The following is a 23,963-nucleotide window of genomic DNA, read 5'->3' as shown; positions in this document are numbered from 1 at the left end:
TGACCTGTTCGAGCATTTTTGCCAAAACAAAATATTTGCAGTTTTAATAAAATTATTCCATAATTAAAGAAATAAGAAAACTTCGTTATTTTTAATAGCAATTTATGTTTTTTACTGAGCTTGAGAGAGTTTTTATCAGACTTCCCTATACCTATTGAAATATTTAGACTTTTTTTGAATTTTTTTTCATTTGCATCTTCCATTTTTATTTATTTTGAAATCGTATTTGAGCATTTTAAAGTTAAATTCTGTAGCGGTAAAAAAATACAAGTACTTGGATATTTATCTAAAATTTTGATTATGGCCATGTAGTTTAGATCCTGCTCAATGATAATATTTTCAAGATGGCAGCACTTCGGTTACACCGGAAATGGGTATCAATTTTGTTATTTTAAATAGAAAGTTGTTGCGTTTTTGGATTACTCAAGTGATTTTAAAAGAGATTTTAACAGACTTCCTTATACCTAAATTTAACCGTTTTTGAAAAATTTAGACTTTTTTGAAATTGTTTTAATTTGCATCTTCCTCTCCAAAAATCGATAACTCTACCATATTTAATTATTTGGAAACCGTTTTTGCTCATATGAAAAATAAAGGTTAGATCTTTTCTTTCGTGCATTTATAATTGGAAAAATAATTAACAAATCCCCAAAATTTAAGGTTACGTTTGGAAAATTTCAAATACCCATAACTGATTTTTTTCAAATTGAAGACCCCAATTTTTTCTTTACTAAATAAAAAAGAATTTAACTCTGCATCGATCTGTATCAACATTCCCAATACCTAAATTTAATGATTTCCAAGTTATTTTGACTTTTTTTACAATGGAAAAAATTCATTACCATCCATGGTAGTTTTCGCATAGTTTGCTAAGGAAATATTTCTCACTGAAAAAACGCCAAGGTTTTTTTCACACTTGTGTTATTCTTTTCCTTACAAATTAAATTTATTTAATCTAAATTTGAATAACTTTGATATTCCATTTTTTTCTTATTTCTATGACATCCTATGCAAGTAGCTAATGAACTCCGAAATCTTCTAATGTGTTATCTTCAAAAAAAAATTCCAACAGAAATTTTGCTAAATTAAGAAATTGTTATAGAAGATTTTCAAAATACCAAGATAAATATATTTTATGTATTATTTATTATTGTTGTTATTCACGACGAATTTTATAGAAGAGCGAATATTGACAACAAGCTTAAATAAAAAATAACATATTAGTGTTGGAAAAAAATCTAGATATTTTTAGCCCATTCTATTAACATTAATTCAATATTACTCCTAAATAAAAAAATCTGGTGTGAACATCTCACGACTTTTCTTATTCTACTTATTTAGAAAACATCCTAATAACGACAGTAATTTGCGTTAGTGTCACTTGCTGGATTATACACACACACACACACACTAATAAAAAATTACCAAATTTTGAAAAATATGAAGTGGTCACTTCCTTATCAGTTTTCGGGTTGGGAAGTGGCAATTTCGCAACGTGAACTATCATATTACATATTAACGGATAAAGAAGTGACCACTCCCCAACCTAAACCTGATATATCCTATCAATTGTCAAATAAAGCAGAAATAATTTGATTATTACTTTATGATTGTGGATAAAGGGGTTTTAATCCGGCCACGCTTTATTCCGAACCTCTTATAATGAGTTTTTGCATCTGGCGAGTTCTATTACTATTACTCTTGAAGTAGATGAAAGAAAAATAAATTAAATCACTCTTCAGAATTTAACTTCTTGCTTTTACATAATTATTATAATGGCCAGTAGATTATAAGAAATCAAAACCGATCATTGGTAAAATCGTGGATGTGTACTCAATAAAATCAAAAAGAATCTTTCTTATTGTATTATTTTCTCCTCGATTTACTTATGCAGCAAAAACCAATATCAAAAAAGAATAAAAAGGTAGTGGATGTTCATTCAATTTCACTAGTTGCTAATAAAAATGCCACAACAGGAATTTAAAAAAAATAAAAAAAATTAAAAAAAACATTTCTTGTATGCATTGGTAATAATTTTTGGTGTAATAATGATTCAAAAATGATTTACAAAAAGAATATTTTCTTATCTAGTAGAAAAATAAGTATTATCAGTAATGTTTCACGACTCAATATATTTACATTATTTTTAATTACATCCAGATTTGATTGCAGTTGAAAATGTTTTTGCAGTTAGTTCTGGAATTATCCTAGGTTAATTATAGATTGTGATCAAGAATATCTTTCAAAACGGCAGCGATGATTCGGTGGGATACAAAAGCTATTATATTGAGATGATTTAAAATTATTGAAGCGACCTTACATAACCAACACTTGGATACAGAATTCAACCTGTTTTTATTGACTTTTTGTAAACCTAGTGCGATTTGATTCGACTAAATGTGTTATTAATAATATAATTTGATTGAAAGATTGAGAAAGATGTTATTTAATTATTAACGCCACAATTTATCGAGTCTTAAGCTAGAGTATCCTTGTCAAAAATTGAGACAATACAAGAAGTGATTTATATTCACTCAATTTTATGATTTTGTTTTTTGAGCGAATGATTAATTTAAAATTTTGCAACAAATATGTCAGAAAAAAAACAAATTTCTTTTTATTGCACTAGGAACTAATTTTTACTTTCCTTATCCTATAAGGATTGGTTTTTGCCCCTTGTAGCAAGGGGACGTAGCACGAAACAATAGGTAAAAATCGGTTCCAGAAACTTGTTTTCTTTTATAGACTCATTATCTGAATTTCAGCTTTATTATTCTCATTTTCGAGCTTTTAAGAAAATAATATGAAACAACAAAGCATGTTTTTGTTTATAGTTGAGCAGGTGCTAGAAAAATCTCACATTTAAGATAAACAAAACGAGAAATTTCGCTGAAAGCAGGAAAATGTGTATGCGATACACAACATACTCGTATTTGCGAGAATCCTTTGGGAAATGTTGGAAATTATGACAAAAATATAAATTACCTAAATGTGTATTTGTATTATTAATTAAATGACTTCAGTTCAAATACAAATAGAACAAAAGGTTTGTTAACAGGTTTGTTTTGTTGACCGTATTTACCGTGGCTATATTTCAACTTAACCCTTTTCGCAGTAAATTAAAGAATAATAGTAAATATTGTTATTATGTAAATTTATAGTCGATTTTGTTTGTTTTGAGTATATTTTAAAAATTAAACATTTCCATTCGGATTGAAATCCGTTTTTGTGACGTTTATATTGGACAAGCTTTATTACACAAAATACCAACACATTTTTTCGTTTTCTCAAAGTTGACAAATTATCAACCACATAATAATATTTAGATACAACCCAAGTTGTAAAATTTTTTGACTTGAATTTTTGTATTACTTATTTGCATTTCTTATTTCAAATTCTACTTTGGGATTCTTCGATGAAATCCTGTTGCATAAATGAGTAGATTCTGAAATAATAATTCACTGAGATCATTTAAATATTTAGAAAATCGGTTTTTGTCCGAACTTGAGGTGTTGCCATGCAGGAAATCTTACATTTTGTAAAAAGAATTGAAAAGAAGCCATTTGAAGGACGTTTCAGTCTGCACAATGCTGAAAATTTGTTGGTGAGATTTTTTCCGTAACGAGTAATTTTTTAGTTACTATTTAAAAAAAAAACAGAACTTACCATTTTTGGATACCACTGAAAAAAAAAAGACAACAATTAGATACAAGACAATAAACAAGTGGAAAAGTTTTAAACTTTTAAAGTTAATCTTGAAATTCCTGAAGCTTATTAGACTTTTCCGTCTCATCTACCCACCTTTCAGTGAGATGTAATCTTTAATGTTAAAAGTTGACTTTATAAAAGTACAATTTGTTAAAAATTCCATTAGGTGAACGAGTCACTAGGGAAGAAAAATCGATAACAATTTGTATACAGAAATCAACTAAGTAAACAAATGTGGAGTGTTTTACTAAAATAAAATCCCATCCATATAAATGTAAATAACTAACCGTTTTTACCCATAAAAATATTAACCAAGGGAAACAGAAAAATGAAGAAAACAGCTGTTTCTGTCATAAATCGGATGTTTTCTCATATAGCTTTTAATTAATTTCTTATGTGTCTTTGTTTCGTCTAACGATAAAAGATGAAACAGTTTTGATATATGATTATAATTATTACACTGTGTTGTGTAGAACTTTAGAAAAGCTAAAAATGTATCGCTAGCACTCGGAGCATGTTTAAAAATATAAGGTTTGATAAGATTAATATTCCTGACGTAAAATATAGGGGTAATTCGTTGTTTATCTCAGACCTTTAAATGAATTCACTCGTTTTTTTGTTGCAATGTGGGGGATTTTGTATGCAAAAAATATTTTTTCAAGACAATTTCAAAGTCAAAAGTAGTTCCATTGATTTTGTTTCAATAATGTTTCTTCGATCACTGTCACTTTTGATTTCGACGACACTGATCCTCCTAAATGGGTTCTCCATGTTTGAAACATTTACATCAAGTCGCTTGTTCATTAATTAGATTTTGGTTTGCACTGTACAGGGTGTTCCGTTTTTATTGTTACAAATTTGAACAGGTAAAAGAATATTCAATTTTAAGACCAAAGTTTTCTATAACCATGTATCAAAAAATGTTTTGTAAAGGAGCTACACCCTCTGAAAGGGGTACGTTTTTAAAGGGGTTGTATCGAAAAAACGTAAAAGAACTCCTTTTTGTGAAAAACTATGGAATTTAAAATTTTATTGCTGAAAGTGGCAAGAAACTTCAGCAAAAATAGTTAGAGTTTTTTTAATCCTAAAAATAAACCAAACAATATACCATTTTCAACTTAATTTGTTAATTTTTCGGCCCATTTGGGTGAAATTTTACTTGAAAAAAGGCAAAACTGATTTTGTTTTCGACCCCTAATTAGGGTATTTTAGCAAAATTCTGTGAAAAAAAACAGTTTTGGCTCTAAAACGTTTTTATTCGCTTGAAAATAAATGGAATTAATACAATTTTTTGCCTAATTAATTTTTGGGCATTTTGGGCATCAAAACAATTGAGATGTTTACTCAAAAATAAGCAAAAAACACCATTTTGTATCTAATTAGGAGATTTTTAGGCTTACTTGAGCAAAATGTCGCAAGGGAAAAGTGCATTTTTTAAACTGAAAAAGTCAAAAAGAATGTTATTTTCGACCAAGTTTGGTCATTTTTTGCCAAAATTTTGCAAAATCTTTTAACCCAAAAACACGTTAAACGTTTTAAAAAGTGTTTTTTTGCTTGTGAATAATTTTTTTCGAGAAAAAGTGGGTATTTAGGTCACCAAAATAAATACAGTACGACAAACTAAAATAGAACGGTAATTTGAATCTAGTTTAGGTGATTTTGTGGCCTGTTTTAGCGAAATTTTGCGAAAAAAAAGTTTTTAGCTGAAAAACATTCTTTTACTCTCGAAAATGTCAAAAATAGAATTATCTTCGATCTAATTTGGTAATTTTTGGGCCTTTTTGAACAAAATTTTCTACTAAAAAGGTTCAAAAATAATTGAAACGGCAAAAATATTATCATTTCCGAACTAATTTGGTAAGTTTTGGTCTGTTTAACGAAAAAAACACAGTTTATTAGCTTAAAAAAGCAAAAATAGGACAATTTTTATCGACTTTTTGACTGGTTTGGACAAAATTTTGCAAAATAATTGCATTTCTGGTTGAAGAACTTTCTTAAACACTTGAGAAAGTGAAAAATAACATAATTTTCGATTTAATTTCGTGATTTTTTATAGTGTGTCGATGAAATCTTATTCATAATTTGAGTATTTATCTTAAAAACATGATAAAACGTTCAAAAAAGCATAAATAGTTTGATTTTCGGTAAAAAACACAACAAAACTAGTGTAACATGAATATTAAAAAGATTTTATTAAAAAAGTTGTATCGAAAAAACGCAAAAGATCTCTTTTTGTATACAAAAATTTATTTTTGTGTTTTATGGGATGTATAATAATTTTTTTGTTGATTGTAATTTTTTCCAAGAACTAGACCAAAAACATCAAAAATTATAACGTTTTATAAGCAAATATAATTTTATTTATTAAAAAAAATGTTTACATTTGGGTTAGATAGTTATTTACAAATTTATAAGAAAATTACAATAACTCTCTATTATTTCTTCAATACTTCGAATAAAAGACACAAGGATTAATTTTATTCTCTATTAATTAGTTCTCTATATTATTCTCTATTATTTTTTTGATTTGAGAAAACCCCTTGAGAATTTCAAAGTTGTTTTGGATGGAGCTTAAAAAACTTGACTTCTTCTTGCAAATTCATAATCTTTGGAGAAGTGTTGCAAAACAATTGTAACAAATTTACAAATTTGTTTTTTATAATAATTGTTCAGTTGAGTTATTTTATTAAAACTAAATTAATCAATTTTAATTTTTGTGTATTAAAAAAATATCCTAGCTATTGGAGAACTAATAACCAAATTATTACCAAAAAATTACTTCTAACTTTAATACAATAAGATTTGCAAATTAATTTAGAATACGAATAAAACAAACACTATTTTAGTAAGAAAAAAAACCTCCCACATAATAAATAATCTACAATTTTTTTTAATATCAAAACGAATTAAAGATTTATTAGTCTACACAACACCCATCCGGAATTACAAAGAATTGAGGCGGCATTTAATAATCTTCAACCAAATGAAATAATGGAAGCCACTCAAATCAGTTCACCATCGAGTTTTGACTGTTTGAAAATGGTAAACATATCGAACATCTGTATTAATTATAAGTATATCTTATTGTATTTTTCCAAAGCCTACGTGATTAACTATAAAAATAAAAACATTAACATGTTTTTTGTGATTATTTCAAAAACTATAAGAGATAGGTATAGGACATGTTGATAAAAGTCCTTCTACAAATTGATGAATTGAATAAGAGATAGGTATAGGACATGTTGATAAAAGTCCTTCTACAAATTGATGTAGTTTTGATTGCCGTTGAGAAAATAGAGTCATTTCATTTGAAAAAACTGAGTTAAAGCTGTTTGTTAATGATCATTTTCAAAAAATCATACTAGCCTTGCAATTTGACAGTCAACAATTTTGAAAATTCTAGAAAACTTTTCGAACCTTTGGTTTTCGAATGCAACAAAAAATATTCACTTATCGCAAAGGGTTCAAGAGCTGTGATGTTTTGAATGAACCCCTGCAAGTGAAAATTTTGACCAAAAAATTGACATATGTTAAAAACTATGATAGTTAAGTACTAACAACTAGGTACATTTTACTTAGTTTAAAGAGGAGAATTCAAAAATGCAATAAAAATAAGTGGGTACCATTTAAAATTTCAAAGTTGGCGCCAATTTCTCGTAGTTCCGGAAGTTCAGTCATTTTGAAAATAATTTAGTTGAACTCAGACTGGTTGATTTGGGTTGTGTACAAAATTTCAAATTCCTATCTGCTTTAGAAGTTAAAAAGTTTCTAATGTAGGCCCTAAAAGAATCACCTTGTATAGTTGTGAATTTTTCAAAATATTTTTTATTTATCTATTCAATTGAAAGTAAAATCGATAACTAAGCTTCACTTCAAACTGAATATACTGTTAAATATGAAATGACGTTTATAATGGAAAAGATTTATATTGTATCGTAATTTATTTTTGTGACATACTGTATGGTTGAAAATAATTTTCGGTGATGTACTAGATTAGTAAAGTTAAATGTCATTAGTGGACTTTTTCAACTCGCTGGGACACCCTGTATTAAAAAAAAAAAGATCTGCCTCCTCTTAATATAAGACTACGAGCCGCCACTGGATAAATCTGTGTTGGGGCAAGCTAAATGTTTGTGTCCAAGTCAGAGTGCAAAGAAACCACTAAGAATACTCACATTGGGAACATCAGCTGGTTTCGATATGTGATTAATGAGATTACTGGCTTCGAAAGGCGGCCTTAGTTGCGGGCCAGTTGTGGTGGGCGGCGCGGGGGTGGTCACGGGTAGAACGGATCCCAACTGGAATAATCAGCACATATCAAACAAAACTTTTGCAAATCTCAAATCCTCGTTATCAAACTTACCGCAATGTATTGCCAACCGTTATTAACTCGCACAAGAAGCGCTTCTTCTTCAATAACATAGGCCAAAGTTCCCACGGGACTGACCGACGACATCTTTATCATGGCGTCATGGTCCTGGAAAGTTACAGCTCCGGGCACAATGCGAGTCGCAACTTCTTGTTCAGAAGCCGTGAATATCGGTGGACTTGCTGTGGATCTGCCTAAAAGGGATTTCAAATAATGGAGACTATTTTCACGGGTCTGCGACACATGTTGTAGAATCAAACTTTAATCATAGTTAACTTAATAATACGCGTCTGGGGCGCGCTTAGAATGTACTGCTACAAGAATGTAGCATTGGATTAAGTTAAGAGAGTTAGTCAGAAATATTTACAATATAAGTTACCTAGCGAAAAAGGAACTATACAACTTTAATTTGTCATAAAGTTGTGAAACTCGTTGTTTTTCATTAAACAAAATATAATAATTTTCGAAAAATTAAATTATTGTAACAATTTCTAAGTCGAAAATGACAATTTTTATTTTTTATTTGTTTATATGTTCATTTTTTGTTGCAATAATAGAAAAGCTTCGATTTGAATTTGAAACACTCTTGACAATCTTAACATAAATTGCGATAATTTCATTGCAAATTGTTTTGTTGATTTACTTGCTAATTATAGTGTTGCTCTTTACTACATTTGTGAATAAAATAAAATATGTTATTCGGAGTAAAAGCTTAATTTGATGATCAGCTTCTCCACATATCTATCACTTTTACTCTTAATAACATAATATACTATTTGGTAATTGTGACTTTTTACAATGGTTGGTTAACGCTGTATCCACAGTAGTATGATATTGCATAAAGTGATGGCTATTGTTCACGAAGATGAAGTTTAAAAAACGAGCAAAACGCGAGTTTTTTAATAATCTGAGCGAATAATTGTCTAATATACGAGTAGAATACTATAATTCCAGAATTTTTTTATTTTTATCCTTATAATCATTTAATAAAAGAGTATGCCTTGTAGTTTTGAAAATTGATTTAGACCTTCAATTTAATAGTAGTAAAAATTGAAATATATTTTTAAATACTAGTAACTATTTAAATATTTATTAAGGAAAATACAGTAAGTCATAAAAATATAGGGTGTTAGGGGGTTTTTCTAAACCGCGTACACCACTGACCTTAATTCTGAAGGGTAGTGATTTTTTTTTAATATAAGATCTAATTCTCGTATGCTTTTTTAGACGCACTTTTTTCTTATTTCTAAAAAATCTTTAAACAATTTTTCGGGACCCCTGTTTTTTGCAAATTTTCTGAAGTCTCAATAATTTTGGGTAGTATTAAAGCGATCAGTAAATCATTCAATTTTGATCAGCATAAAATGATAAATGATCAGTATTTAATTATTTTTTGCACAGTAAAAAGAATAAATGTTAAGTAAAGCACGCACAGTATTTTATTGTAATTTGTTCAGTAAAAAAATCCAATTTGCACAGTAAAAATAATAAATGCTCAGTAACTTTAATCAAAATTAGTAAAACAACATAAAATTTAAAGAATTTTCAGTCTTGGTTAGATAACAATGTATAGCCCCTGCGCAAGAATGTTATTTATTATTGGTACTTATTTTTATATTACTGAATGTTTGTTATTATTGGAGGGTGGTATATGTATTAGCAAGAGCCCCTGCGCAAGAATGATTTTAGCAAGAGCTGGAAACTGTGCACAAATGGTAATCAGTCTTTGCACTGCTGTGCTCCTGATACCAGAATTTTGTTTTTGAACGTTTTGCAATATTCCGATTTTGTTCGGCAACATTTTCTTTGTAAATGTGTGAATATTAAATTAATTAGTTTTACTAGACATTCATTCATTGTCTGTTCTGTGCATTTATATTTATTATTTTCACTATGCATTTAGTTTGTTCCCAATTGTATTTTCTCCAAATCACCCTTTTGTAGAAACACCCACTCAGAAACAAAGTCAATTTTTTAATAAGAAAAAATATAAGGTATGTGAATATTCATTTTAAAAATCAAAGTTTGACATACACAGCTAAAGTTTTTCATAGTTTTTTTTGGAAAGATTATAAACAGTGCAAAATATAATAAAATACAATCAAATAACCCTTCTACAAGTCATTTACGGCATTTATGTGCAACACTATTCCTTTTATAAACTAGAACTAGTGTTAAAACTCAATATTACGAAACTTGTTTTCTCATATCAATTTACAAATGCCTATTTTGAGAATTATAATCTATTTTAACAATAATGTATTCACTAAAAGAGACTAATAATCAATGAGGAAATTTTAAAATATTGATGCTTTTATCTTAAAATTAATTAATTAATTTAATTTAAATTTCTAAAAATCAACAAATTTTCCTGTCTTTCGTCATAAGGTATATGCAAAAAATTAGGAGCACTCATAAATTAATTTTTAATCTGGTGGTGAAACATGGCCTAAAACTGGGTAAAAAATTACCAAAAAAAATTTACTTTTTCGCATAAATTGGACAGCGTCATGCTTACTAATTATGAGGCTAATTAGTATCACCATGTTTAATATTTGTAGAATTATTAATGGTAATAAACATTATTAAAGGAATAAAGTAGAGGCATTCACATCAAAAGCTCATGAATGGCATTGATTTGCCAGTAATAACATAATTTATCTATTTGTTCAAGCATTTTAAATTTCTGAAATTCAGGAAAATAAAATTTAAGGTCATCACTGTGCAGTTTAAACAGAATAAACAAACTCAAATGTAGAATTTAAAACTTAGTCAATTATTATTTGTTATTTGACTTGTTTATCTGACACAGATAACTAATAACACGTTTAATTAAATAAACTAGACAAAAAAAAACACAAAACAGTTAGACTTTGTGTCTAAGAGATTAAAAGTAGAGGGACAAACAATAAAAATAATCATTTCTTATAATTTTGGTACAGTAAATAAAAAAGATAAGATAAAATATGTGAATATAAAGTAAGTTAAACGAGTTTAAAAATAGATGTTTATTTAACAGAAAGTTGAAGTCTAAAAGTGTCAAATTTCATATGGAATAAGTAATTTATTTAAGTAAAATATTATAACTATCACTACCTGACTTCAAATCCTTTAGTTCTCTCAAAGCCTTCAATTCTTCCAAACTACTTCTTGTTCCTTGAAGCGTAAGCACAAAAAAGATTTTTAAAATTGTGTTAGTTTATTATATTAAAATTTTGACTCACTAAATGAATAAATTGACCCTTCTAGTCAAATTACTGACTAAATTGTGTTACTATTGTGGCAAAGTGCAATGTAATACCTCACCTGGTCGTAAGTTATACGTCGGTTCTCCATATGGCGTGCCGCCCGGTTCGCCTTTTGGTCCTGTTACCGAAACTCCGGGAATTCCGGGCGGTCCGGGAGGTCCAGGAGGGCCCGGCACTGGCACATATCGGATCGTTTCATCTGGAGAAGTCGGTCCAGGTAAACCCGGAGGACCCGGACTGCCGTCTCGCCCATCTCTTCCAGGAATTCCATCTAGGCCTTTATCACCTTTGTCGCCCTTATCACCTTTAGGCTGTTTGATAACAATAACATTGTCATTCAACTTTTAATAATGAAAATGTCTAAACGAATCATTTGTTTAGATTATCATTATTATTAATGTAGCAAATCGGCAACAACGGTAATAATAGTGCTTTATTAAACGCACGCAAATTCATCATTAAATAACGGCCTCATTTATCAGAATGTCTTGTCTCTTTTGGATAATAGATTTACTATAAAAGCGTTTCATAATTGTCTCAATAAGTAAACAAAACCAAATAATTTCTTTCAAGTTTGATTAAAATTGAAAAAACTCACCCCTCCCGAGTCTCCTTTTTCACCCTTTGGTCCCGGAATTCCTGGTAATCCTGAAGCACCCGGTCGACCCTAATATAAAAATAAACTGCAAGATCTGTATCACACTAACAGTTTAGATTACGAAAGAAGCATTCCCGAAACAATTTTCTACATCTAAAAGAGAATTTATTTAAGGCGTCTCACAAATCTTTAAAATGTATTATTTTTAAATGTTTCTACGCAAAGCAAACTTTTTGTATAAAAGAGATAAAAACCGTTTCTTTAGGGTGGAAAATTTGTTTGAATCAATTTTTTATCAAAAGAAAAAATGCGTGAGAACTTAATTTAATTTTACTCCAGAAAGACAAAAAATTAAACTAAAAAGAGTCTAATCCTCCTTAAAGGACTTTCGTGTTCCATTTTGCTACTTTCGTAAGGGTGATAAAAAGTCATTTGATGATAATGAAGGTATCGAAAAATTAGAATAATCAGAAAATAGGAACTTTTTCTAAACAAACAAGTCTTCAAACGAAAAAAAAAAATTGAATTTTTAAGAAAAACAGTAAACAAATTGATTGTGTTTTTTATAATTGGATATATCTCTTTGAGTATTTGTAATGGAATGCAAAATTCAATAGTTTTTATTTTTTTTATGAAAAAACGTATAATTCAATTTCCATGAAAAAATATAGTAACATAAGTAAGTAATCTACAAAACGCCAAAAATAAATAAAAAAATTCTTTTGAACAGTTTTTTTATAAAAAAATTAAATGGCCAAAAATAGAGGTTTCTTTTAAACTTTTAAACGACACGAACAAAAAAATTCAAATTAATATATGTATATTGTTGCTAAGGCCATCAAAAAGATGTTTTTTTTCAGAATTTTTGAATTATGATTTTTTTTTTATACAGTATATTTCAACCTTAATTTAAGTAATTATTAATAAATTTAATACTATTTTTTAATTCTTTTTTTTTCAATACAATTTCTTACCTTCCCATTCTGTTAGCAAGAATGTAAAAAAAGATATAATTTCCGAGTCATAGAAATTAAAAAAACATACCATCCACCCAGGAAGTCCTATTTCTCCCACAGGACCCGATTTTCCCGGAGGGCCTGCTGGTCCTGGAGGTCCGGGTTTTCCCCGTCTGCCTCGTCTACCCATATCTCCTTTATCACCCTTAAAAAAAATTAAATTGTACAAACATTTAACAAAAATGTTAAGTTGAAAGTTTGCTTTCTTTTTTTTTCATTACAAAATTTGCTTTTTATATTAATTTGAAATAAAAGTTAAAAAATTCTTAAATTCTTGTTTTATTTGTGTTTGTATATATTGTGTCAATGGTAATATTTACAAAACAATAATAAACCTTCCGCAGGTTTTTTCGTAATTTTTTATTTTGATGATTGGTTTTATATTTTTTTCTAAAGTGTTAAATCCTGTTTTTTTTTGGTATGAATTCTTGAAAAGTGAAATACTCTTAATAAATTGTTATTATTTCAACTTGTAATTAGTTTAAAAAAATAATTGTCAGATAAATAAAGAATAAATCTTCTAATTTTTTTCTTGACGAAAGTTCGAATATTGTGGTTGAGTTGATACATTATGAAATAAAAATTATTTGAAAGAGATTCCACCAACCATAAATTTAAGGCTTTTTTATCGATAAATTGTGACTAAGTCAAAATATTTTTATAAAAGTCGAGACGGTCACATAAAAATTAAAATTTCAAAGATTTTTTTGGATTATAAACGCATTTTTTTACGTTCTTTGACGATAATTTATAATAAATGTATTTTTATTTATAAATTCCTCACCTTTACTGTTATAATTTCTTCATTTCCGTTGGGCATAATGATGCTTCCCGGCGGCCCCCTTTCCCCCTTTTCTCCCTTAGACCCTGGGGGGCCCACTGGCCCAATAGCCCCACTTTCCCCCTGTTCCCCCTTCTCCCCAACTCCACCTGGCACTCCTTTCATTCCCGGAACTCCCGGTATTCCAGCTTCTCCCTCTTCACCCTTGTCCCCCTTTGGACCTTTTTCGCCCGGTTCTCCCTTCTGTCCCGGTAAACCCGGTACAATACCCGTCATGTCACCACTATACGCAATCCCGGGCGGGCCTGGTGGTCCTTGAGGCCCCACAGCCCCCTTTTCTCCCTTATCGCCATGCTTTCCGGGATTTCCGGGTATTCCGTCCAAACCCGGACTCCCGGACTCTCCTTTAACACCCGGGGGACCTCTTTCACCGGGAAAACCTCGATCTCCTCGTTCGCCTTTCGGGCCGGGATCCCCGCGAGATCCCTTCGTTCCCACGGGACCTTTTTCTCCTCGAGGGCCGGAAGGGCCGGGTTTGCCGGGCTCGCCTTTGGCTCCGGGGACGCCAGGACGTACAAGAGGTCCTCCAAGGACTGTCTCCTAAAGAAAAATAACAAAATAAATTACTAAAAATAACATTTAATTTGATTGAAATGTGCTAGCGTAGATTTTCTGAAAAAGGCCCCATTTAAGTAAAAAGTGTTGTACCTTAAACGGACCTCTAGGTTTCCAACTCGGCTGCTTGTGAAAGTGAAAGTGTGGTAGCAAATTAACAAATTAATTTTAATTAATTATTGAGGTACTCACGTCGACATTTTCGAATTCGACTGGACCAGGGGGTCCTGGAGGGCCCGGAGCACCTGGTTTTCCAGGAAGTCCATCCTTCCCAGGTTCACCCTTAGGTCCTTGCAGTCCAATTGGTCCTTGAGGACCACGCTCACCCCTCTCACCTTTATCCCCCGGAAGGCCCGGGATACCTTTATCCCCAGGAAACCCCGGTTGGCCTGTCATACCAGGAGGGCCTGGCTTACCCTCACCCATTGAGTTTGTTGATGATAAGGAACTTATCAAACTAGTAAAATTACAAGAACACACCCCCTAAAACCAAAACTTGAATTTTTCTGGTGGAAAAATCGCAATTGGTACCTCGGGGGCTGCAGGTCCTGGCAAGCCAGGAGGGCCTGGGGGACCCGGTGGTCCCCTGATTGATTCGCCAGGAGGGCCCTAAAATAATTAATTAAAAAAAATACAACTTTTGCTTCAGTTTTACCCTTGGGCCTCTGTCGCCTTTTTCGCCCTTATTTCCGAGGCTAGCTTTGATATCATTGAAAAGATAGTTGCAACAATTCTCGTTATCACAAATGCAAGGCTTACCATTTGGGGGTGGGGGTGGAGGTGGAATAAAACCGTAGTCTTCTGATCCACTTCCTTCTCTGAATGTTCCATCATAGTCGCTGCGTTCGACCTAAATTAAGATCAGTTTTTATCATTGAACTTCACAATAATGCTTATTCAAGCAAAGACTTAAATATTTAACAGTTTGTGTTATTCACTCCTACAATTTCAACGAATTAACACAACGAATAATTTATGATACTAAAATAACAACACGAAAGCTTTGGAATCTTCATAAAGTTCGACTTTTGAAGTTTGTTTGCCAAATTTGTTTATTTTTATTTAAGTTTGTAAAATATAATGATCTGGAACAAATAAACGGAGTAATTCTATTTTAATTTACTTGAAAGTTATGATTAAATTGAACATAAAAATGAAGTACTACATTTTAAATTAAATCTCCTACATATTCTGAATAAAGTAGTTAAAAATAGAAATATTATTTATACTGGCAGTTTTTTTGTAAGTAATTAGTTTGTTAGTACGTACATCAATATTGATCGGTGTTTAGTGCAGTTATTAGTAGTTACTTTGCATTATTACTTACTTCATCTATTTCGTTTTCGTTTTCGGGATTGAGCTTTTGAAAACCCTGGTTGAAAAAAATAAAGAAATTAAGAACTAAAATCTACATAATAAGGTGGCAAAAGAAATCTAGCACTTAGTCCGATTACTTATTTAATTCTTCAATAGAAACTAAATCACAAACCTGAAAATCTGTTTTACATTGATCTGCTGCCATGTTAGGATCGCGGAATATTTTCACTTGGTCCAAGGCGCCCTAAATAAAATCAATTAATAAAATGGTTCATCGTTTTGAGAAGCGACCATCATCCTCTGTAATTACCCCATTTACACAATTTTCCGTTTTTTAGAATAAAATAATTAAAAAAGCGTGAATTCTATAGGCAAGGTATAAATAGAAACAAATTTCTGGTAAACAAAGACTTAGTTTGAAAGATTGGAAATTACAAAATATTTTTTTCCAACCAAACTTTGATAATTTTCAAACTGTGATGCTAGAAAACTCTATTTTTCTGTTTTTATAAGCCAAAACTGTGATGCTAGGGAACTCTATTTTTCTGTTTTTATAAGTCTTTTTTTTTTCTTTATTTTATCTACTCTATGGAAAAATACTCTAAAAAATTAATGTCCTTGAATATCCAATTTTTACTGGTGTACCGCTGTGGAATTATGGTGTTCAAGTTGGTGGAATTACGTGGAATTTTGTGTTTGATTGTGTTTACTTTGATATTAGGTAGTTATTAAAAATAAAAGATTAAATAAAAAAAAAACAAAACTACAAAAGGTAATTAAAATTAGAGAAATTTTGAAATACTGTTATAGAGGGTGGTAAAATGTTAAAATGTTAAAAAAATTCCATTTATTAAAATTTTGAAATTTTGCATTTTGACTCTATTTATTTCTGTTGGAAAAATAATTTTTCAAGTTTTTTTTGGCTGCAGGCTATTCGAAGAGGAAACCAGGAAGTTGGATCCTAAATTGTAACTCTATTTAATGTTATTTGTGGCTTTTATTAGTAAAATGTTTGTACCTTTTATATTATAAAAAAGTTATAAAAAAACATACAAGATCATCATAAAAAATGTCAAATGTCAAAAAATAAATGTCAAAATCTCCATATTCCTGGTATGTTTTCTTTCTTTCTTGCAACTTTTTTTCTCTGGGGCTTGAGTTCTGACACACCCTGTATTTCTCATAGTGAAAAAATTATGTAAATATAAAAAAATAATATCAGGAAATTATTTAATCAAGCAGAGACTATAAATAATATCACATTAGTTTACTTTTATTTAAATTTGGAATTGTTTGGAAATATGTGGAATTATTTGTAATTATTTGGAATTATTTTAGAATTATCAGTGTAAATAATGGAATTATGGTATAACGAGAAGCGCTTAACTCCTCGGGTTCAATCAAAATATCCACCTTTTTTTGTAAGTCAGCAGAAAAAAATCGTAAATATCGAGAAAGTTAGAATCGACTTTAAAAAAGTGTTATTAGATATTTTATTCTTCAACACTGTCAAAATTTACGGTTTTTCTCCCGTGTAAGGAAGTTTTGACAACTGTTTGGCATTTCTCAATACAAAACGTCAAATTATTTTTAACAGATTTAAAGCAAGTTTAAGCCTTGTTGACTCTAATTCGAAGAATAAAATGTTGTATTCCACTCGTTTGAGTGTAAATCGGACGCTTTATTCCACCTCGTGGATGGTAAACCACTCGTTACACTCGTGGTTTAAAAATCCACTCGGTCAAATAAAGAGTCTGATTTACACTCAAACTCGTCGAATAAATAACTATTTTTATCAAAATTGGGAGTTTGTGAGTTTTCTAGTTTAAGTATTTTAATGTTTTATTAGTGTTGAAAATTTTAGAAGCAAGTAATATTGATTTTATAAGAAATAAATTGCCAAAAAATGATGAATTTGTTTCTACAAATGAGTTAATTATAATATATAATGATGTTTATAAAAAGTGTTACTGTTTAGTCAGTCTGGATAATTAATCAGTTTTGGTGGATGCGCCGGGCTAGAACATGCACAAAACGCAAATTTGTAATTAAATGATAAGCATGTTCTAATTAAAGCCTTCAGAATTAAAGTATTTGTAAATTAACGTTTCATATTTATAATTTTTGCTGCCTCTAATAGAACCGCTTATTTGATTATCTTTTGAAAGATAATAAACAAACTTGCAAGCTTAGCACAAAAATACGATTATAAAATTGTAAAGTGTCTATCCTGTTTTATATCTTAATTTATTACATTTTTAATACCTCACCCTCAATAATTCAGCACCTTTCTTCTTAATATTTCATAAAAATACTTGTCAGTCTAGACACGTCGACTTTTTTATGATGTCGTATAATTTTATTAACGCATTCCTAAGGTGGAAAGGCACTTGTTAAGTTTAATTTATCACCAAAAACGCATTTTTGTAGTGTTAATTTTACTAATTCTCAACATTAACATTACAGAAGAACGTTAATAGAATTTTATTCCGTTCCAAATGTCGAGCAAAAGTGCAAACGCATAACATATTGGCTTTCCGGTGGCCGAATAAGTGAATTTGCATGGTAATTTAGAATTGCGGTGGCCATCGTTGACACTAATTTAATAAATTTTTTCACCTCATATTTGTGCAAATATTTCACTAACACTTCAAAGGGTGTTTTGCCGTTGTCGTATAAAGTGACAATGCTATTATGCCCCTGTTTAAAATTCAAGAGTTTATTATCGTCAATATTATGAAAGTTTAGGGACTGAGCCCTTCGCTACGATTAGCAACATGGGTGTCATTCTGAAACGACTGAAAGAAAAGAACTCGCACAAATAAAACTGCTATCTTTTTTATGTGTCAATAAAAACAATTTATTGTTGGCTTTTACTATAATCTGTACTCAAGCGTTTAAAAGCTGTGGGAGGAAACAAATATTAACGAAAGAGAAAAATAACGTTAAGTGTCTTTGATTTGTCGACTTGTAGAGTTGAGATAGAAACGATCCAAACTGAATGATTTAACTAGGCAATAAATTGTAACTCTTGTTGTTATCTTCGGTGGTGGTCAGCGATATTCTTGATGGATGAATGAGTAATTCAACATTATTTATATCGCAAACTTTCTTAAAAAATTTATAGTAAACATTTTTTAAGTTTTTGATTAATAAATCAACGGCTGATAATAATACAGGGTGTCTCAGCGAGTTGAAAAAGACCATTAGTGACCTTTAAATGATAAATTTAAAAAAGTATTGTATAGAACATTGATAGTGCATCACCTAAAATTATTTTCAACCATACAGCATGTCCCAAAAATAAGTTACAATCCAAACTTGTGTTTTTTTAAATGAAACACATTTTTGGATGTAGTCTTTTAAAACAATGTTTTTAAACTTTTATTAGTCGATATTGCTTAGTTTTTTTTTGACGAAAACGTGCATTTAAAAAAAATATTACACAAAAACTAAGACAGCTAGAACAAATTTTCTCTTACTTCTGCAAAGAAGAAAGTACAGAAATTAAAGCTGTAGCAATTTTTTAGTGTTTTGCATTTGTAAAGATTAATAAATTAAGAAGAGTGTTAAAAGTTAAATAACTTAAAAAAATTTAATGGAACACCCAATTTTTTATTTTTGGATCTAATAGATTGATAAATATAAAGTCGTTATAAATACTGAAATTCGAATTATTTTATTGTAAAAATAAAGAATAATGGATTCAGTTTAACACAAATGTGATTATTAAGTGATATTTCTTCCATCTCTTGTGCAACTGTGCACTTTTTGGCTACTGAAAAAATAGTAATTATTTTTTTTAATGTTTAACGTTCAATATCTTTTTAGTTATTGATTATAAACACCTAAAAGTAAATAATTTTAGAAAGACAATTTAATAATCTTTTAAATGCAAAAACAATAAATAGGGCGTTCCATTTAATTTTTTTAAGTTGTTGAACTTTTAACAAACGACTTCATTTTTTATCTTCGCAAATGCACACACTAAAAAAATGTTACAACCTAGTTTGTACCTTCTTTTTTGCGGCAGTAAAAAATATTTCCAGATGTCTTAGTTTTTGTGTGATAAATTTTTAAAAAGTGCAAGTTTGCGTCAAAAAACCGTGTTATTTTTAAAACTAAGCAAAATCGACCAATAAAAGTTTAGCTGAAAAACATTGTCATATAAATCTACATCCAAAAACGCTAAGAAACATTTGGTGTTTCATTAAAAAAAACACAAGTTTGTATTGTAACTTATTTTTGAGACACGCTGTATAGTTGAAAAAAAATTTAAGCGATGGACTAGATTAGTCAATGTCCTATATATTTTTTTAAATTTTTTCCATTTAAAGGTCACTAATGAACTTTTTCAATTCGCTGGGACACCCTGTATGTAAAAAAAGTTTTGTTAATATTGAAGAAAAATAGACACACAATGTGTAACAACACATTACCTAGCATTGGAAAAATGTTACAGAAGATGTATTTTTGAACTAAAACAGGAAAGTGCTTTAATTATCTAAAAAACAGTTTTGTAAACAAGCTTTTAAGTTTTAATAAAATATTCTTGTCTTCTCAAAAACACCGAATTTTATTTTTAACCGAATACCTTTAAACTAATTGTCGATAAATATTAATAAACCAAAATTGAGTTTGGTCTTGTGTTTTCAATAACTTCGTGTTTCCATAAATTTAATTACCGTAATTTAATTTACTAGAATGCAGCATATTATAGACATTCTTTGGGTTGCGTTCTTTTCGTCTAATTTTATTTTTGAAGTAATTCTTTGCCTTTGTAAGATGACAATTTTAATAACTCCACGTTCATGCTTATTAAATGTGTTAATTACTGTTGTTACTGCAACTGTAATAAAATACGATATTATGCAGCATACTGTTGTTTATGTCCAAATGTTTAACCGTTTTAATAATTTCATGACTTGGATCGGTCGGAATTTGAACAACCTGAATTGTGCTGACCGCGTAATGAAATTAGACAAGTTTAGCATTGCTGTATAGCTGGGAAGTTAACCGAGATTTCGTGGACAAATAAGAAAATAATACCACCTACAATGAATAGTTTCTCGATTTGTTTTTTTTTTCAAGGTGAAATTTTGTCACAATAATAACTACAATTACGCTAATAAATTAACAAAAAATTGTAAATGATCAGAACTGAATTATTTAGAAATAGAATAGAATGTGTTATTGTCATTATAGCTATTATTTGAGCAAATGAATAATAAATGCTCTATCAATAATGAAAAAGAGAATAAAGAAATGAGAGTCTAGTGTTTGTATGGCTAATTCGTATTATTATAAGGAAATTAGTCAAAAAATATTTCTCATTTTTATTTCAAACCACCCAAAATATTAATAAACGATTCAAACTATTGAAAAAAAGTTTTGTCATCAAAATGTTGACATTTCTTCTCCAGGAAGATGCCAAACTAAGACAACATGTTCCAAAAAAGCCACTTTTATGAAATTCACACCCATTTTTAATTTTGTTATGATTTAAAATAATAATAATAATAAATAATTCAATTTTGATCAGTACACATTGTCTTTATTGTGCATTTATTATTTTTACTGTGAATTTTTTAATTTTACTGTGCATGTATTATTTTACTGTACATTTATTTTTACCCTGTATTTATTTTTACTGTGCATTTATTATTTTTAGTTAGCATTCATTATTTTACTGTGCATTTAATTTGTTCCTTTTAAAAAATACCAGAATGTTTCCCTTACAGCTTTTAAAACATTCAAATCTACAAACTGTTTGTAGAACGTTTGGTAAACCTAATTGCGTTATAGTAGCTGGTGTATGTACACTTTAATTATGCAGTTTAGAATCAAGAGCTGCAATAAAAAAAAATAAAAAAGTTTGATAGTGTCTTATTTTTAAAATAATCGATAGAAAAACACAAAACTTCAGTGAAATAAATTGTTTCAAGAGCTTTTTTTGTGGGCTAACAGCTTGGAAAGAATTTTAATTTTTGTGCTCATTACGTCAAGTTACTAGTCATTTTATTTTTCATTTTTAATCTTCCATCCTAGTGATTAATTGCGAAACGGACAAACAACTGCGGCCCGAGTCTTATTTAATGGAAGAATGTGTTTCGTTTTACAACAAGATAAATCAAAAAATAAATGTTGACGAAAAAACAGTAATGTAATTTTTAATACTTTTATTTAAAATAGGACAAACCTTTAACTATCTTCTACCTTCCACTACCTTTTTACACAAAACGTTGCTTATAAATCTGTTATTATTATTTATATTAAAACTACCATCCAAATAATTAAATTTTGTTCAAACAATGGGATTTCTTTTAAGTAACTTTTAGTTCATTTGTAACAAATTTGTTAAAGCTAGTTTTATCTCGCAACTACATGAAAACGAGCATAATAATGGCCTTTGAAATATGCATCAGAGTTCACTTCATGTTTGATGTTTAAATATTACGTATTTTGTTACAAACACAAGTTTATTTCAATAGCACGTTACGGACTACAATTTGTTTAATTTCTAAAATTTATGCTTCTAAAATTGAAAAAAAAAATGAAGCTGTATTTATTTGTGTCATCTAGAACAGGCTATGTTTATTTTAGTGAAATCGTTTGTTTTTATGAATGAATTTAATGCCCCTTCCCCTTCAATAAAACCTTAAAATAGGTAGGACTATTAAATAAAGCTGAGGTATCTTTTTACATCACAATTGAAAATCTAAACAAAATCGAAAAAATTCCATCAATTTATCACACATTTGTCAGTTTAATAAAAAAGCAAGGTGGTAAGAATCCTATGAGATTGATTTTTATTCAACTAAATCAACATTACGTCGTTGTCAGAAGGAATGACTGATTAGAAAGATAAAAAATATTTCAGTTTCGCGTTTAGATAGCTATATTAAATAAAGAAACTCAATAAAACACTCTTACATCGCTTTGTAACAATTTAATTACAACGGTCCCATAAAATGTACTTCAGGATTTAATAAAAGTTAAATTAATTCAAAAAGTTTAATAACGTCATTTTATTTTAACTTCCGACACGAAAAAGAATTCGTAGCTCTTTCGTAATTTATTTTTTCAATATTTGGTCGTATTAATTGAATTTCGTTCCGGAGTGGTTCCATTTTCCTACACGAAATAGGAATATTTGTTTAAAGTATCCGTAACAAAACCAATAAAAAAATTCGAAGCACAGATTTAAAAGTGAATTATTTCCATTTGTTAATTATGTAAAATTTATTTCAGTTTAAATGAATTGGCGCTCACAATGGGATTTGTATGTTGCCAGCAAATATATTTAAAACAAAATTTTCATATTCTGAAATCGTCAATTTATACCGTCAGTAATAGAACTGGTAATTCACTGAATTCAGTTTTCATTGCATCAAATTCTCATCAACTGATAAACCCATAAGAAAATTTTAATTTTATCTAAATTACACAATACACAATAAATAAAATATCTGTTTACAAAATTTCGGTTTTCCAATTTTTTTACTTTAATTTTAATTGTACATTAATATAAAGAGAGAACAAATATTTTTTCCACGTACACATTTATCATTAATTAATTAAAATCTGATGGTGGTAAATAATTAAAAATTTATACCTCGGAACTATTTCCATAATGTTTTTTCACTACAGTATTAAATATTTCTCTCTGGAATAATTAAAAGTTCCAATTTTTTACTTAATACAACAAATAAATTTTAGATAAACACAAGTTTTTTAAAGAATAGAATTATTATTTTGTTATTCTTTAATTAATGTACTAGAAATTTTCTTGGCTCATCTCAACTAAAAATAAAAAAATATTAAAAAGTACATAATTTTATGCATTATTTATGTAACATAATTGATTAAATTAATTTGCATCCTGCTGCGGTGTTGAATTACAATTTGTTTGGATAATAACGCAAACTAATGAAGTAAATAAACTAAAACCCTAAAGTCTTTTTAATTTAATGAAACTTCTACTGTGTTTTTTTGTAACAATTTTTCCCTCTTATCGATATCCTAAGCCAGTTTTAAACTTCTTACCGAAAATGTAATTAAAATTTAATTACAGCCTAATTAAACAAGTTCAATTAACCTAAATGGCAAATAAGTGTATTATTTGTTTCATAATAGAGACAATTATTTCTTTGAAGTGCTTCCAATCTTGTTCCCTAATAACAAATTAAAGCATCGTTGACTGATCTCTAGCAGCCATGATACAGAAATTAATCAGATAGTGCTACTCATTATTTTGTGTTAGCTTGCTGGAGGAAAATATTGTTTCATAAGAGAAAAGTAAATTTTCCAG

General features: G+C 29.2%; 1 protein-coding gene across 7 annotated transcripts in view; it reads right to left on the bottom strand.

Moving 5' to 3' along the window:
• The window catches only part of LOC123011600 (collagen alpha-1(XVIII) chain), a 125,978-nt gene that overhangs the window by 6,054 nt on the left and 95,961 nt on the right, over nucleotides 1–23,963 (bottom strand). The window contains exons 6-21 of one of the 7 annotated variants that reach the window (XM_044409479.1): nucleotides 15,825–15,896; nucleotides 15,663–15,707; nucleotides 15,095–15,185; nucleotides 14,991–15,034; nucleotides 14,867–14,944; nucleotides 14,528–14,818; nucleotides 14,429–14,458; nucleotides 13,724–14,320; nucleotides 12,968–13,084; nucleotides 12,898–12,906; nucleotides 11,924–11,992; nucleotides 11,384–11,636; nucleotides 11,174–11,233; nucleotides 8,072–8,271; nucleotides 7,884–8,006; nucleotides 3,667–3,681 (exon numbers count right to left, since the gene is read on the bottom strand). In XM_044409479.1, coding sequence (XP_044265414.1) covers nucleotides 3,667–3,681; nucleotides 7,884–8,006; nucleotides 8,072–8,271; nucleotides 11,174–11,233; nucleotides 11,384–11,636; nucleotides 11,924–11,992; nucleotides 12,898–12,906; nucleotides 12,968–13,084; nucleotides 13,724–14,320; nucleotides 14,429–14,458; nucleotides 14,528–14,818; nucleotides 14,867–14,944; nucleotides 14,991–15,034; nucleotides 15,095–15,185; nucleotides 15,663–15,707; nucleotides 15,825–15,896 — 2,094 coding nt within the window. Of the gene's footprint in view, nucleotides 1–3,666; nucleotides 3,682–7,883; nucleotides 8,007–8,071; nucleotides 8,272–11,173; nucleotides 11,234–11,383; nucleotides 11,637–11,923; nucleotides 11,993–12,897; nucleotides 12,907–12,967; nucleotides 13,085–13,723; nucleotides 14,321–14,428; nucleotides 14,459–14,527; nucleotides 14,819–14,866; nucleotides 14,945–14,990; nucleotides 15,186–15,662; nucleotides 15,708–15,824; nucleotides 15,897–23,963 lie in introns of all 7 variants that reach the window. The other 6 variants (XM_044409158.1, XM_044409407.1, XM_044409241.1 and 3 more) reach the window with 6 other exon arrangements.

Source organism: Tribolium madens, unplaced genomic scaffold, assembly GCF_015345945.1.
Source record: "Tribolium madens isolate multiple individuals breed KSU strain unplaced genomic scaffold, Tmad_KSU_1.1 Scaffold_11;HRSCAF=98;Tcas5.2_LG3b, whole genome shotgun sequence".
Lineage (NCBI taxonomy): Eukaryota > Metazoa > Arthropoda > Insecta > Coleoptera > Tenebrionidae > Tribolium > Tribolium madens.
The sequence above is the reverse complement of the archived record's forward strand: the minus strand, read 5'-3'. Positions and strand labels throughout refer to the sequence as shown.